The sequence below is a fragment of the Hyperoodon ampullatus genome, assembly GCF_949752795.1.
Source record: "Hyperoodon ampullatus genome assembly, chromosome: 9".
NCBI lineage: Eukaryota > Metazoa > Chordata > Mammalia > Artiodactyla > Ziphiidae > Hyperoodon > Hyperoodon ampullatus.
In genome coordinates this window covers 61723582-61738676 of record NC_136922.1, presented here as the reverse complement: position 1 = coordinate 61738676, position 15095 = coordinate 61723582, and the positions used below count along the sequence as shown (strand labels likewise).

The window sequence follows — 15095 nt, the reverse complement described above, 5'->3', positions numbered from 1 at the left end:
GAAGATTTACCCCCAGAACCATGCTCCCTGCTTCCTGCTTACTTGCTGCCCCAAAATTGATCTTTCTCAGGTTTATTCCTTGGAAACAAAATTATTTAAGAAAAAGCACTTTACATTGTTAGAGTGGCATTATGTGAAATAACTAAGAAGTGCTAGGTTTCCTTTCCTTGAAGAAGATAGTATTCAGCCAGGACTGAGGGTAGTCCTCAGGGCAATGATGGGGCATGATGAAATCTAGGTACTGGGCCTCTGAAGAGAAAAGAACTATGTAAGGTTATCACCCAAGTGACTCTGTGATTCATACTGCCTGAAATCTGTGATCTGAGTTATATCAATAAAGAACAAGCATTGGGCTTTCCTGGTGGCACAGTGGTTGAGAGTCCGCCTGCCGATGCAGGGGACACGGGTTTGTGTCCCGGTCCGGGAAGATCCCACGTGCCATGGAGTGGCTGGGCCCGTGAGCCATGGCCGCTGAGCCTGCGCATCCAGAGCCTGTGCTCCGCAACGGGAGAGGCCACAACAGTGAGAGGTCTGCGTAACACACACACACACACAAAAAAGAACAAGCATTCATGCCACAGGCTTCTGGCTAGTGTGGTTTCTGAGGCCAGTGGCCTCAACATCCACCTCTTTATTGACAGTTGCTTGACACCTGAAAGATACCCTCCACCTTTCCATTTCTTTGTTCCACTTGAAGATGGTAACAGAAGTTCAAGGAGGGCAGCTTCCTTTTTGTAGGAACTGTCATGTTCCTGCATCTTATATGCATGCATTTCCCCCCAAGTAAATGTGCTGAAAATTCCAAAAGCTAACTTTATTTTCCAAAAACCAGTGCATTTTCTTTGCCCTGTATGTGGGCTTTTGCAGAAGCAAAATACTTCTAGGCAAATGGTTTGCTGATGGCCAAGTTGGCAGAAAATCTCTCTTTTAAATAGCATAGCTTAGATATGCCACTAGCAACCTCAGTCCACACATTCACAATTTCCCTATTTTCTTTATAATTTTGGGGAAGAAATGCAGTTATAAGATCCAAACTTCTTCTGGATATGGCATTTTTTTCCTCTTTGAGGGTGAAATTACAACTCACTGTGGGTTTATTTCAAAAAGAAATGGAGCTGCCATTAAGGAAACTGCAGACCATTTTTTAAAAAGCTTGAATCAAACTTCAGGACTAGCAGTGTTTATCAACATTTTAATTACTCTCCCCAACATTATATTCTAGCTGTCATGCCACAGTTTGCCTCAAAGTTATGAAAAAATTACTTACAAAAAACCAATTTGCAAAATTAGTAAAATCCAACCCAAGCAGCACAAGGAGCAAACACAAGAATGGTAGAACATTTTATCAAATTTTCTATCCTTAGCTAATTAATTTTATGTTAGTAAAGTCCCTTAGAACTTCATACCCTGTCTACCAGTGTTGCCCAATAGGATCTTTTGCAGAATGGTGGAAATGTTCTATTTCTGTGTGGCCTAATATGGTAGCCACTAGCTACCACAGTAGTACCATGTGTACTACTGAGCCCTTGAAATGTGCCTACTACAACTGAGGAAATGAATGTTTTTAATTTAAATTTAAATAGCTACATGTGGCTAGTGGTTACCGTATTGGACAGCATAGCTATATATAGTTAGGGCAGACACCAGACCACTTAAGTCTCTGTCTCTATTGACACAACAGCCTTGAGTTCTAATGTCTATTTAACATACAAAGCACTTTATGACTTCTTTGTTGAAAATATTAAATAATTAAACAGAACAGCCTGTATGAAGCCAGATGGAAAAAACATCTGCGAGAAGTTCTCTAAGGATGATAACTACTCTTTAGGATGAGCCAGGAAGGAGGATGGAGAATGATGTTCTGGAAACGTGGGTCCTAGACTACAGTTCAGCTCTAGTCCCACCACCAACTAGGTGAGCGGCACTGGGCAGTTCCTGGAGTTCTTTGGACCCTGATTCTCTTGCTTATACTATGCTGGCATCTTCTAAACAACCTCCAAGGTCCCTCTTTGGTCCAAACCTACAGTGAAATGTCAAGTCAATCCAGGTCGGGAGAAAAAAACCAACAATTCTCAGGCAGAAATTGTTGTGTGTGCTCTGCCTGAACTGCTTCTGTAATTTCAGCTCCTTTATGCTTTCACTTAAGATATAAGCTAAGAAATAGATATTCTGCTGCCTGAGGATTCAGAATCTGGGAGTTTCATGAGATGATAACAGGACTTGATATGCTCACACAAAATGGAATGCTTTTGAAATGCCAGTGAAGAAAATCAACTGAATGGTAAGTAGTACTTTTCTTTTTTTGCCTTATTTTTTTCTTTCACTGAGAAAATTTTCAAACCTTTAGAAAAGTTGCAAGAATAGTACAATGGATACCTATATACCCTTCACCTTGCAAGACTATTCTCAAGTATAGATACTCACAAGTCCAATATCCTGGGTGTTCACTCGGAAGAGTAATGACTTGGTAACACCTCCCAGTTCATATTGCTGGGAGAATAAGTTTTGGTCAGACTGAGGTGAGGGTCTGGCTAACTACTGAAGGCAACAAAATAAAGCACAAGTATGTAACTGTATTTTCTCTGTCAACCATGAGCATGGATTTCAGTGGTAAACTCTAATGTCAGCAACTCTGGAAATAGATAGAAACGAACCAACCCCTTATGTTTCAAGAGGGAAAAGCATGATCTTTGAAATTAGGAAGACTTTGCTCTAATCCTGTCACCTCAAATCCAAGCCCCATACCTCTCTGAACCTATTTCTTTGTTTACAAAAATGGGACATAATGTCTACCTCAGGGAAATATTGCGAAAATTGTGTGAGATAATGTAAACAGAATGACACTTAGCAGCCATTCAGTACTGTTAGTTGCTTTTACAGTTTACTACGCATTTTCCCGAACAGTACTTCAGGAATGACAACCCCATGGGATAAATTTGTCAGATATCACTATTTCTGGCTTACAGCCAAGAGAACTGAGGCTCAGAGACATTAAGGGAAGGAGACAGGGAAAAGAGAACTGGCCTCTAATAAGCAGGCATGCTGGCCAGGTCTGCAGAGGGGATGCTTCTATCACCTCTGTCGATGCTCATCTCAGCTCCGGAAACAGACTCTCACAACTGCAGCTTGCAGCGAGGCATTTAAGGCTCAGAGGGGCTAACTTCACCAAAGACCACATAGCTAGATAGTTGCTTTGGTTAAGTATCTGGTTAAAGTGCCTATGTTAAGGGTTCAGGAGCCTTGGTAAAGGGTTCAAGGGCCTTGGTTAATGGTTTAAGGGTCCTGGTTAAGGGCTTAAGGGCTCTGACAGAGGATTTAATGGCTTTGGTAAAAGTTGTAGGTGCCCTGGCTAAGGGTTTAAATTTCCTGGTTAAAGGTTTAAATGTCCGGAATCTTCTGATTCCACATTTATGGCTCTTCCTACAACATCTAACGAAGACACATTTCAGAAGGTGGGATCTCTCCCCAGCTCAAGGAAGCAGACTGTTTCTCCAGGTCTATTTGATTCTTTTTTTTTTTTTAATTGGAGTATAATTGCTTTACAATGTTGTGTTAGTTTCTGCTGTACAACGAAGTGAATCAGCTATATGTATACATATATCCTCTCCCTCTTGGACCTCCCTCCACCCACCCCCCATCCCACCCATCTAGGTCACAGAACTGAGCTCCCTGTGCTATACAGCAGGTTCCTACTAGCTACCTATTTTACACATGGTAGTGTATATATGTCAATCCTAATCTCCCAATTCATCCCACCCTCCCCTTCCCCCGTGTCCACCCATCCATTCTCTACATCTGCGTCTCTATTCCTGCCCTGCAAATAGGTTATTCAGTACCATTTTTCTAAATTCCACATGTACGCATTAATATATGATATTGGTTTCTCTCTTTCTGACTTACTTCACTCTGTATGAAAGGCTCCTTCCACATCTCTACAAATGACCCAGTTTCATTCCTTTTTATGAGTTAGTATTATTCCATTGTATGTATGTGTATATATATATATATGCCACATCTTCTTTATCCATTCATGTCGATGGACATTTAGGTTGCTTCCATGACCTGGTTATTGTAAATAGTGCTGCAATGAACATTGGGGTGCATGTGTCTTTTTGAATTATGGTTTTCTCAGGGTATATGCCCAGTAGTGGGACTGTTGGGTCATATGGTAGTTCTATTTTTAGTTTTTTAAGGAACCTCCACACTGTTCTCCATAGTGGCTGTATCAATTCAGATCTATTTGGTTATGCCAGGCAACTGGCATCCAGCCTCTCTCCTCGACGAAATGCTCTCCTCCACAGGCCCACCAAAGGCATGGGGTGATTGGCGGCCTGCATAGTGAGTGGGCGATATCTCAATTCCAGGAATCTGATCAATGTCCCCTCTGACCTGAGGTGATGATGACATTTTAAATAAGGTTATTAATTGAACACCTTTCTTAGAGAATGTCTTTGGGAACTCAGACATTGGATGATTGAAAATAACACTTTAAACTGTGGAGGTGATACTGTGAATGGGCGGAAGTTGGGTGACTTTGACAGGCCAAACTGCTGAAGCAAGGCCATGCTGTCATTAGGCCATACTGTAAAGACTATATTAGAAGATTGGTCCCCACGAAGGTGTTCAATTAGTAATAAATGAGGGAAGAAGCAGGTTATTTGCACAAACAACTGGTGGATGGTTCTCCCCCAGTGCACACATGGCATCTTCAGCCTCAGACCCCAGTGGACAGCCACACGGGTCCCCTGGCAGAGCAGACTGCATGTGGGTTCAGCACATTCCAACTGGGTTTTCCTCTAGTCATGGAAACTTTAAATAAACCTCTGCTTTTGTTTGTAACTTTGAGACACATGAGTGTGCTCTGTCACACCCACCAGCCTGCATCAGAGATGGAGGCGTCTATCTTGACACTCTGACCAGAATCCATGTGAGAACAGTAGCTGTCTTTCCCAGTGAGCAAGTGGAAGGAGAAGCAGCAAGGTGCTTGGAGGACTGGGAAACTATTAACAGTAAAGTAGACCAAAGGCAGGGTTTCTGAAAACATCTCTAAATAGAAATCTGACCAACATAATAACTGATGAGAAAAGCAAAAGGGAGAAAGAAGGAAAGAAAGAAAGAAAGAGAGAGAGAGAGAGAGAGAGAGAGAGAGAGAGAGAGAGGGAGGGAGGGAGGGAGGGAGGCAAGCCAGCCATTCATTTTGAAAATTCAATGACATGTTTTAGGAGCCATGAAATGTGAATACATTCATAAAAGATAAATCATGGGTGAATGATAGCTGGGTGCTATTAATCTTATGTCTATCACTCAGTTCCTTTCTCTTTCTTTATATCTAACTATCTTGGCAGGAATCTTAACGTTCTGGCAGAAAACGCTTTCCCAAACCACACCAAGATGACACTGCTCATGTACAGGTTTTCCAACCCTAATGTCCGGTTATTTTCACCATTGTGTGAAAACAGGAGACCCTGCAGAGCAGCAGACGGCCCTCAGCAGGACTGACACTCGGGCCAAGCCCCAGGAGGCAGTGCAAAGAACACATTGTTCAGTTAAACCCCACAGAGACTGGCCTCAGAAAATACCTGGGGTTTGCATCCCCCAAAAGTTGAACAAATGTCAAGGTCATTCAAAACCCTTCATAGGGATAGTGGGAGTGGGGGGGCATCTGGAGTTTTAACAAAAGTACACAAATCAGTGGGCCTTTGTCAAACACTGCAAACAAGCTGTCATGCTTAAGAAGAGCCTCCTTTTCTCTCAGATTTTATATCACTGGGTTCATCTCAGGTACCACAAAGTACAGTGAAAATCTAATAAGTTAAAATAAGATGTGGAAAGATCACCAGAAAAACAGCAAAAAACAATATTCTTCACCTGAGTGAATGATTTCTCTCAGGGGATTAACTTTTAGATTGTGATTTTTAAAAAATTTGCAATGTTTTTGAAATCGCAATTTTTTTGTGCACAGGATTTCAAATAAAGGTGATCAAATCTTCCTGCTGTTCTAGGTGACTGAAATTAAATTGCCAGCAGTTATCACTAAAACAAAGGTAAAGATATTTTGCTTACACATAATTGAATATTTCTGAAGTCTAAAGGACTAGAAGACTTCTCAGTGTGAATGTCTGTTTCAACAAAGATACCCTGTTTTGTAGTATTGGATCCATGGAGTTTCTAATTACACGTATATAAGTCTTGCCAGCATTACTGTAGTTCAATTTTGCCTTCTGCATCTTGGAATGTGAAAGATTTGTATATACCGCTGGTTGTGACTCACCAATAACAAGTAATGAAAATTCCTATTTATCATTTCTAGGATCAACACCAGTTTGACAGCAGAAAATGGCATTACTTACCTGCCACATAATTACTGTTGTATAGAATCTGGAAAAATAAATCCCTCAATCCATTCAGGAATGTTCTTTTCCCAATTAAGGTTTCAATGACTCTGTACATAACACTGATTTTTACCTTTTTCTATTTGCATTTTAATTTCAAAAATCCCTGTCGATTTCATTTCTATAATACAGTATGTTTATGTTTTCAAAATCTTAACAACTTCTTATCCCGGGATTCCCTTTATTATTTAATTTTTTACTTTGTTCAGTTACTGGAAAACATCTCATAGCTTCTTTATCTATTACTTTACTTGAGTTGATTTTTTTCGTTACTTTGTGAAATTATCCATTTGGTGATCACATGACTAACATGCAAAAAGTTCTTATTTCAATTATAAAAGCAAATCTAATTCATGATTATTAAGAAAAGTACTTTGCAAGTCAACCACTGTTTATTTCAGAATATAATCAAGTACCACAGGCTAGATTAAAAACTTATGGATAGGGATGTTTTTCCCCCTGATTTAAAATAAAACAGGTAATCAAACCTTCCTGCCAACCTAGGTGACTGTGAAATTTAATCACCAGCAGTTATCATTAAAACAAAGGCAAAGCAATTTCTTTTTTTTGTGTGTGTGGTATGCGGGCTTCTCACTGTTGTGGCCTCTCCCGTTGCGGAGCACAGGCTCCGGATGCACAGGCTCCGGATGCGCAGGCTCAGTGGCCATGGCTCACGGGCCTAGCCGCTCCGCGGCATGTGGGATCCTCCCGGACCGGGGCACAAACCCGTGTCCCCTGAATCAGCAGGCAGACTCTCAAGCACTGCGCCACCAGAAGCCCCAAAGCAATTTCTTTTACACATAATTGAATATTTCAGAAATAAATTTCTAAAGAGTTCTCAGAAAATGTATTTAAAAATTAATTTTAACCTGATTATTTCATCTGTTGTGTCTCAGCTGGTAATGTGGTCCAACAACAGCAGGTAAGAACATATTCTCAGGAAAATCAGACAATTTTGAGCTTAATATGAGTAAATTATTAGATTTTTACTCTTCACACAAATCTATCCAAACCTAAACCTCCCAGGAATAGAGGCTATTCCTCTAAGAGAGGTTTAACCCATGGTATTCTATTCAAGTTCACCTCTCCATATCCTGGACACTAAAGAATCAACCGTTCCTTTCTCAGTGTTCAATTGCCCAAGTATGTCCTAAGGTATTGGAGAGCTGTGCCATTAAACCCGTTGCTACCTGAGCAGAAAGAAAGCGTCCTATATCGGCACCAAAGGTGAGTGATCTGGTAGCTCTGTGCATGAGGCTGCTGATGGGCCTATAAGCACAACTGTCCAGAGAAGAGGAACCACCAAGAAAACGGGTCAATAGCCCTAAGAAGGGAGTTGAAAATTAGGCAATGAACTTCCCTATCTCCAGACCTTTGCCTAAGATCTTACCTCTTCCTGAAATGCCTTTCCCGCGCTCTGCTTTTTGAAAACATTCCACTCATCCTTCAAGGCTCAACTCATATGTCACCCCTACTGACCCCTCACAACTGAGGTCATCACTCTCTTCCCTGCACTCTCCTCCCCATAATTTATTTTATCAAAATGGAACATAGATTGCTATTTGCTTGTCCATCTCTGCTGCTGGATGGAGAGGGAAAGGATCTTGATGCATTTTTCTAATCCATACACTTGGGATTATGCCTGAAACCTAAAAGAAACTTAATAAATGCTTGTTTACTGGAGCTCAAGACCAAACTTAACATGCAATGTAAGAGGCAGATTTGATGTGTGTTGGACTTATATCTGTACCTAAAGTCTGAGTCAGAGAGAGCTTTCTTTTTCATTCCTCCAAGGAACAAACTTTGTTCACACCAAGCACTTATTAAGTGCCACACCCTGTGCTAAACGCTCTATACACGTTATCTCACTTAATCCCCATGACATTCTTATGAAATAGTTCCTGTTATTAGCATCAGTCTCATTTAGCGATGAGGAAATTGAGGCTTGGAGAAGTTAAATAACTTACCCCAAGTTACCCACTGCTGTAGCCAAACGCAAGGACAATAATCCCAGAACTTCAGAACGAGAAGGAATCCTTTAAATTATCTTCCTCACTTAACCTCCTTGAATCTGAGGCTTGTAACTTACTGCCTGGCACATAGTAGGCCCTCCAAAACGGTGATTAATAGATTGATGGAGTGTCCTAATTTTTCAGGCTCTGGCCTTTGCCTGAGAGAACCCAGCTGCCACCACAAACAGGCTCTATTCTTTCCTGCCCAACACCTCCCACAGGTGTGAATTGCTTGTGTCACCTGAATTATTCATGATCCACACGATGGTGAGCTTAAAAAGAGAATTCTGGCTCTCAAATTTTTCAAGACAAAGTGCCTGATTAATTGGTGAATTAGCCAATATAAGCTCATGGCCCATGGCTGAGTCATACCAAAAAAAGTACCTCTGTCCACTTTTTGAATTTAAGCTTTTGCATAATTTTCCAGTTTCCATTAGGATTTAAAACAGTGGTAACGAAAGCAGAAAAGAGAACCATCAGAAGCATCTCTATTCTATCTACAAAGCAATTAACATCATCTAAAGCTTATACTGTGCTGCTTCAAACCCATGTATTCTTCCTAAGGCTCAGTTAGGTTTTTCAATAACATTCCTTAAGCTTAAGGAGATCTTTCATCAAGATCTGAAAATTCAGATGCCACAGCACCTGTAATTTATACCATCAGTAAATCATGTGATAACACTGCCTTATTGTCCTTTATCCTTTCTTCTCTCCCTTCGTCACCTCTCCCCCACCAGTTCATTTTCTTGTGGGCCATTTTCCGAGAGGGATAACCATATGCTAATCATAAGCTAACATCACTGTGTTTTAAATTCAATGTTAGTCAACCAAAATGAATTGAAAAGCAGCAGCAGTGGTTTGGGGGTACTAAAAATAAGCTGTAGCATTTGCTGAGTACTCAGAATTAAAACCACAGGCGGTCAACTTGTTGCTGCTCTTAATAAGATATGACTGTTCTGCCCCATTGGTTGCTACTACCAGAAACTTCAACTACATCGTACACATAACAACACTGTGCTTTTCATTAGTTGGCAGTGATCAAGAAAGGAAGTGCTATTTCCCTGGAACTAAAACCTGCCAAAAAAGATAATAAATGGCTTTCAAGTGATCACCTTGTTCCACGTCACAACTGCACCTTAGTCAAATCACCTTGCATTTATGATTTAATTAGTCACACATCTAGAGATATGGTTCCTTAATGCTTGGCTTGCTGTCCAATGCCTCCAACATTGTGAGTTTAATTTTTGGGTAATAATTTAACACAAACACACAATAGGAATTAATACAATATTGATATATTAAGCATTTCCATTAGGACTTCAAGACCTTCTTGACCCCTGAATACTGTAAACTACACTAAATGTCTTATCACCTAACCCTTTAGGGTTTGTCATTAAAGTTTTCAATGACTAGCCAGGTAGAATTCTACCTAATGCATCATCCTGATTAGAAACCTGTCATGCTCAGAATCCAGTGGGTCTGCTTCTATTGATTCCTACTCCTTCAGATTCATTAGCAATTTTTTCTCTTCAATTAGACCCGCTGTTCAACGTAGAAGAGCTGAAAGAAGCCCTTCCTTCCTCGGCCGCACTTGGAAAAAAAAAAAAAATGTATGCCTGGAAAGTAAAATCACAGAACGTATTCCAAGAGGCCACAGAGGAAAGTCACATACCCATACACACACACACACACACACACACACACACACACACACACACTTGCACACTTGCAAACGGGGCAAATTGTCAGAGGCTGGGCTCGACCTCGCGTCCCCTAACTCGCTTCGATCAGAACCAGAAAAAGAACTACCTCTATCTCAAACCCACACCCCAAGCGTGGGTCTCCGCGGAGCTAATTTCTGAAACAAACAAAGAAAATCAAGTCTGCGATAAGCGAGGGTTTGCTCCCCACTGCTTTGAATTTGGACATCCCGCGGAGCGGGCACCGCATAGCCAGCGGGTCGGGGCGCCCAGCGTCACCCTAACCTTCCCCGCCCCGTCAGCCCGGGTTCCAGCGGCGCCAGAAAGTGCGAGCCCGCCCCTGCCCGGTTCGCTTCTCGCCTGCTGCTCCCCAAATCCCCAGAACCCCCGCGTCTGCACACTAAGGGCGCCCCGCTCCCCCACCTCTGCGCTGTCAGACGCCAGGCGCGGAGGTGCTGTGGGCACCGAGGGTGCTGGCCAGCCAAACAAGTGTCACACCGGCCGCCTGCCCTCACCCCGGGAGAGCGGGCAAGACGGCCACAGGTAGGCTCTCTCCATCCCAGAGTGCGGGGCGAGGGCAGCGGGCGACAGACCCATCGGGGCAATCGCGCCCGACGGGCTGAAACTCACCGGAGGACACCGAGGAGCCGGACAGGCTGGAGTTGCTGGACGCTGCCATCTCCGCGCGCCCCGCGCGACGCTACTCGCTCAGCCGCGGTGCGGACGCCGCCGCCGCTGTCCTGGCCCGGCAGCTCGCAGCCTCCGCGGCCCCCAGCCCATGGCAAAGTCCTGGGGACGCGCAAAAAGCACCAGCCTCCGGACTCTGCCTGCACTTCCTGCTCCGCCAGATGACGCGCTGCTGCCGCCGCTATTTATTTGTGGTTTCCGTCACTCTCGGCGCCTTCGCACGCTTTTCTCCGAGTGTCGAGGGTAGGTGGGAGCGGAGGGAGGCCGAGGGACGGCCGGAGCAGACGAATCGTGCCTCCAGCTGAGCCCCAGCTGCGGTGCGCGCTCCCCAGCGCGCGGCTGGGACCAGGGCGCCCGGGCGGCCCCGAGCCGCCCCGCCGGCTCCCCGCACCCTCCCCCCGGCTCCCGCCTCCCCGGCGGCACTTCAAGCTGCCCGGGCAAAGGCGGCGGGAGACAGACAGACAGAGCGACCTCCCCCTTCTCCCTCCGCCCCAACTCCGCTCGCGCGCACACAAAGGAAGGAGAGGAGACGCGGGAGCTCGGGAGCTGGTTCAGCTGCCGCGGGCTTGACAGCTCCTGCGACGGGGGCTGGAGGGGGAGGCTGTGGGCTGCAGGGCGGGGAGACACTGGCCCGGGGAGCCGGACCCCGAGGTGCCGGGGAAGCCGCTGGGGGGCGCGGGGCGAGCATGGCTGCGGTGCGCAGCGCGGCTCCAAAGGTTTGAGGGCGACCGGGTGTGGGGCGTGGGGGAAGGTGGCGGGACTCGCGACGCCCGGCCGGACTTAGGGAGCAGCGAGACAGCCGGGGTGCGATCCAGAGGGCGAAGGCGAGATCACTAAGGACACGATGCTAGGCGGAAGGGGGCCTGGGATGCCAGAGCGGCTGTGGAGCGCTCCTTGCACTCCCCTCCAAACTGTCCTTTGTCGCTCTGGAGCTGAGGATTCCTGCCCTGCAAGAAGGTGCGTTTCCTAAAATACCCTCAAAACACCCGGCAAGCCAATCCGGCTGCTCTTAAGTACCCCAGCCATGGCCAGTGCCCGACGGGTCCACTGGGCTTTTGAGATGGGCCTTCAAAGAAATAAAGACGTTCCAGATATGTCATCAGGCCCACACAAAGCCGGGTGTCAAAGAAAAAGAGGTTCTCACACTGCAGTCTTGCAAAGGATCTTCACAAAAGACTGAAGACTTAGCAGCAGGTCCAATTGTGCCCTTCCTGGATAAGGAACTACTCAGGTGTGTGAGAGAAAGAGACTCTGGCACAAGGTGTGTACTTTACTCCTGTATTTAAACCTAAATTAATTTCACTGGGAGGAAATATCATGCAGATTTTTTAAGTCTATTTCACACTCCCAGCAGGGTAATCGGTTCTTTCATTCCTGAAGCCACAGAAAACTGTGAAATTTGAACAGAAATTGTTAGTTCAAAGGAAAAAGCAAACATTAAAGGAATGAAAGTACTCTCATTATGTAGCAAAGTGGAAATTGTTCACATTGTGGTAGTTCAATTATTAAAAACATGGTTAAAAGGACATAGTCAATTTAAAAATCATCAGGAGTGACACAGGAACAGCAGCCAATCCTAGGGGGTCCACCTCAACCAAGCACCTAACACACAGTGAATAATAAATGTTGAATTATCACAGTATGCGCCCATGTCACATTTTCTAGTTGATTTAAACTTTTTTTTTTTTTTAAATTCCCTCCAGGATGCCATCCCTGTGTATGTTCCCAATAAGGCTCTTTTTGTTTTGTTTTGTTTTTTGCGGTACGCGGGCCTCTCCCGTTGCGGAGCACAGGCTCCGGACGCACAGGCTCAGTGGCCATGGCTCATGGGCCTAGCCGCTCTGCAGCATGTGGAATCTTCCCGGACCAGGACACAAACCCATGTCCCCTGCATCAGCAGGTGGACTCTCAACCACTGCGCCACCAGGGAAGCCCTTGTTTTGTTTTTAATGCAGCTTGCAGAATAGCTGAGGGCTCTGGAGCACTCTCCAGTCACATTGGACTGAGTCCTCCTGACGCTCATCTACATGGAACTTGAAACATCCCAGCCTGGTATATGGAGACCCAAGCACCTCCGCTCCATCCCCCTTCTATTTTTCTTCTTCTTTGTGTAATGCAGCCTTGATGCAGCTTAATGTGGAGCCCTTCAAGGACATATGGCCCATCACAACCTTGACCTCTCTGTCAGAATAGAACTTCCTGTTTTTTTCAGAGTTCTTCTGATCAAAGGCATCATCTACCTCTCTGACTAGTAATCTATGTAACCCTCCAGATCTTTAGCTGGTGGACTGTCTGACTTGGCTATGTCACCTAGTAGGGTTGTCTCCCTCTGGGCTTTGAAGGAGACAACACCTGGAGTCAAACTCTGGTTCTGCCACTTATTAGCTGTGTGACCTTGAGCAAATTACTCACATTTGCTGAGGTTCAGTTTCTCCACCCCCAACCAAACTCCTGATAACGTAGGGCGTTGTGAAAATTAAATGACATGAGATGTGTAAAGTCACAGTGTACCTGGCATACAGTTTGTGCTCCATAAGTGATTGTAAATTTTTTACTTGAAAGATGGAATCTATGATTTGAACAACGTTTGCTTTCTCCATTGCATCTGGAGATAACTGGAGATAACTAATCAGCAGTGACTTGTTCTACCAGGGGAAATGCTCATCTTCGGCCCAAGGTTGGTATCTTCCTTGTCCCAAATCAAGAAATATGCAACAGGTTTCATCACTCAGAAGTCTCACAAAGGGATGTCAAATTCTATTTCTGCAGTTTGGATGATAATATTTACCCTCATAGAGCCTTACAGTCCATAGTTACAGAAAGTAAAGCATGGCCCTGTGAAGTAGATTATTTTTTTATTCCCAGTTGACAGATGAAGGAACAGAGGGACACTTGCTGTGACGGCATCACCCCAAGGCACCCCGTGCTGTACAAAAGGAGAAGAAGATGGAAAGTAATTTCTTTCCACTGGGTCCAGAGGTCAGAAGAATACAAGACCAACGAATATGCTTGCTGAGTAGAAATGGGATGACTGGGGAGGCTTAGCTAATTGGTAGGAGATGGACGGAAACTCTGAAGTCCATTATTTTGAAGAACAAAAGGGAAGCTCTAGGTTCAGTACTAAAATCTGAAAGTTAATCAAGAACTTGAATTGTTAAAGTCATAACCAACAGAGAAAACTCAGCAGGCATGATCGCTCACTATCAACGTAGTTTCAGAGGCTTAATGGCTCGCTGCTACTTGCAAAAATGTTTAATATCAATATATTAGCAGAAGGTAGAGGAAACAAGATGCTAACCTCCTCCTCAGTAGGCTCAGGAACCTGTTTGTGGACCTTCCAAAGCATTCCTCTAAATGAAGCAATAAGAAAATTCATTCATATATTTTATTCACTCATGTACGGCATTATTTCTAGGTAATGCCTATCTGCTGGTAAAAAGGGGAATATTGGTGCTACAAAGATCTTAAGTCTGTTTGAGAAGTAGGGATTTTAAAAAGATATTTCTACCTTCTTTCTTCAAACAGTAAAGTACTTATGGGATGAAAGGAGTCTTGTTGATAACTTAGTCTATTTAGGCTTAAAAATTACCATTTTGTTTTAACTTAGCATTCATGCTTAGCTTAGCAGTTAAAGCCTTCCCACCTTCCCTTTCCGAACATATTTCCTGTTGTGCCTGTCACAAATGTAACCCTGCCTCACCTCGCCCCATAACCGCTGGGGCTGCCGGCACTGGCCTTTTCCCATCCCTCCCTGCTGGACCTCCTACAGACCGTGAAGGTTCAAGAAGAATGTACCTTCTTGGGGAATCGACCCTGAACCCCAAGCCAGAAATCGGCTCTCCTTCTGTTGAATTCCTATAGTCTTTTCTCTGCACCTCTCAAATGGCAGATGCTCTGTCTTGCTTTGGTCGCAATTGTGGAACATATTTGACCTCCCTACTTTATTAAAAGCTTCCTGGGGGGTAGGATCCTCATCTGGCCGGCATTTGTAGTCTCTACCATGCTTTACACACAATATGTGCTCAGTGGATATCTGTGGAATAAGTGAGTAAACCAAGGAACAAATGAATCCATGAATGGTTCTCATGTGCACCAATTAATTTTCACATCAGTAGCTGTGACCACTGAGCAACTAGGTGATGAGTGACGCATCTGGAGCACAAAAAAGTTGAGGGGCATGTTAAGGACCCACTATTTTGCTGTGAACAAGAAAAACTAAGATGGTGAAAACAAGAGTAAATTGCCTTGGGGCAAATGTTTGCATTCCCCACCCCCACTCCCATCACCAGCTGTTACAACTCCTG

General features: G+C 44.3%; 1 protein-coding gene across 2 annotated transcripts in view; it reads right to left on the bottom strand.

The window, feature by feature from the left end:
• CHN2 (chimerin 2) overlaps positions 1–10783 on the bottom strand; it is a gene marked incomplete at its 5' end in the record, with an annotated part of 343976 nt that extends 333193 nt beyond the window's left edge. For both annotated transcript variants that reach the window (XM_079711987.1, XM_079711988.1), the window contains one exon: positions 10735–10783. In XM_079711987.1, coding sequence (XP_079568113.1) covers positions 10735–10783 — 49 coding nt within the window. The remainder of the gene's footprint in view (positions 1–10734) is intronic.
• Positions 10784–15095: the final 4312 nt, after the last annotated feature.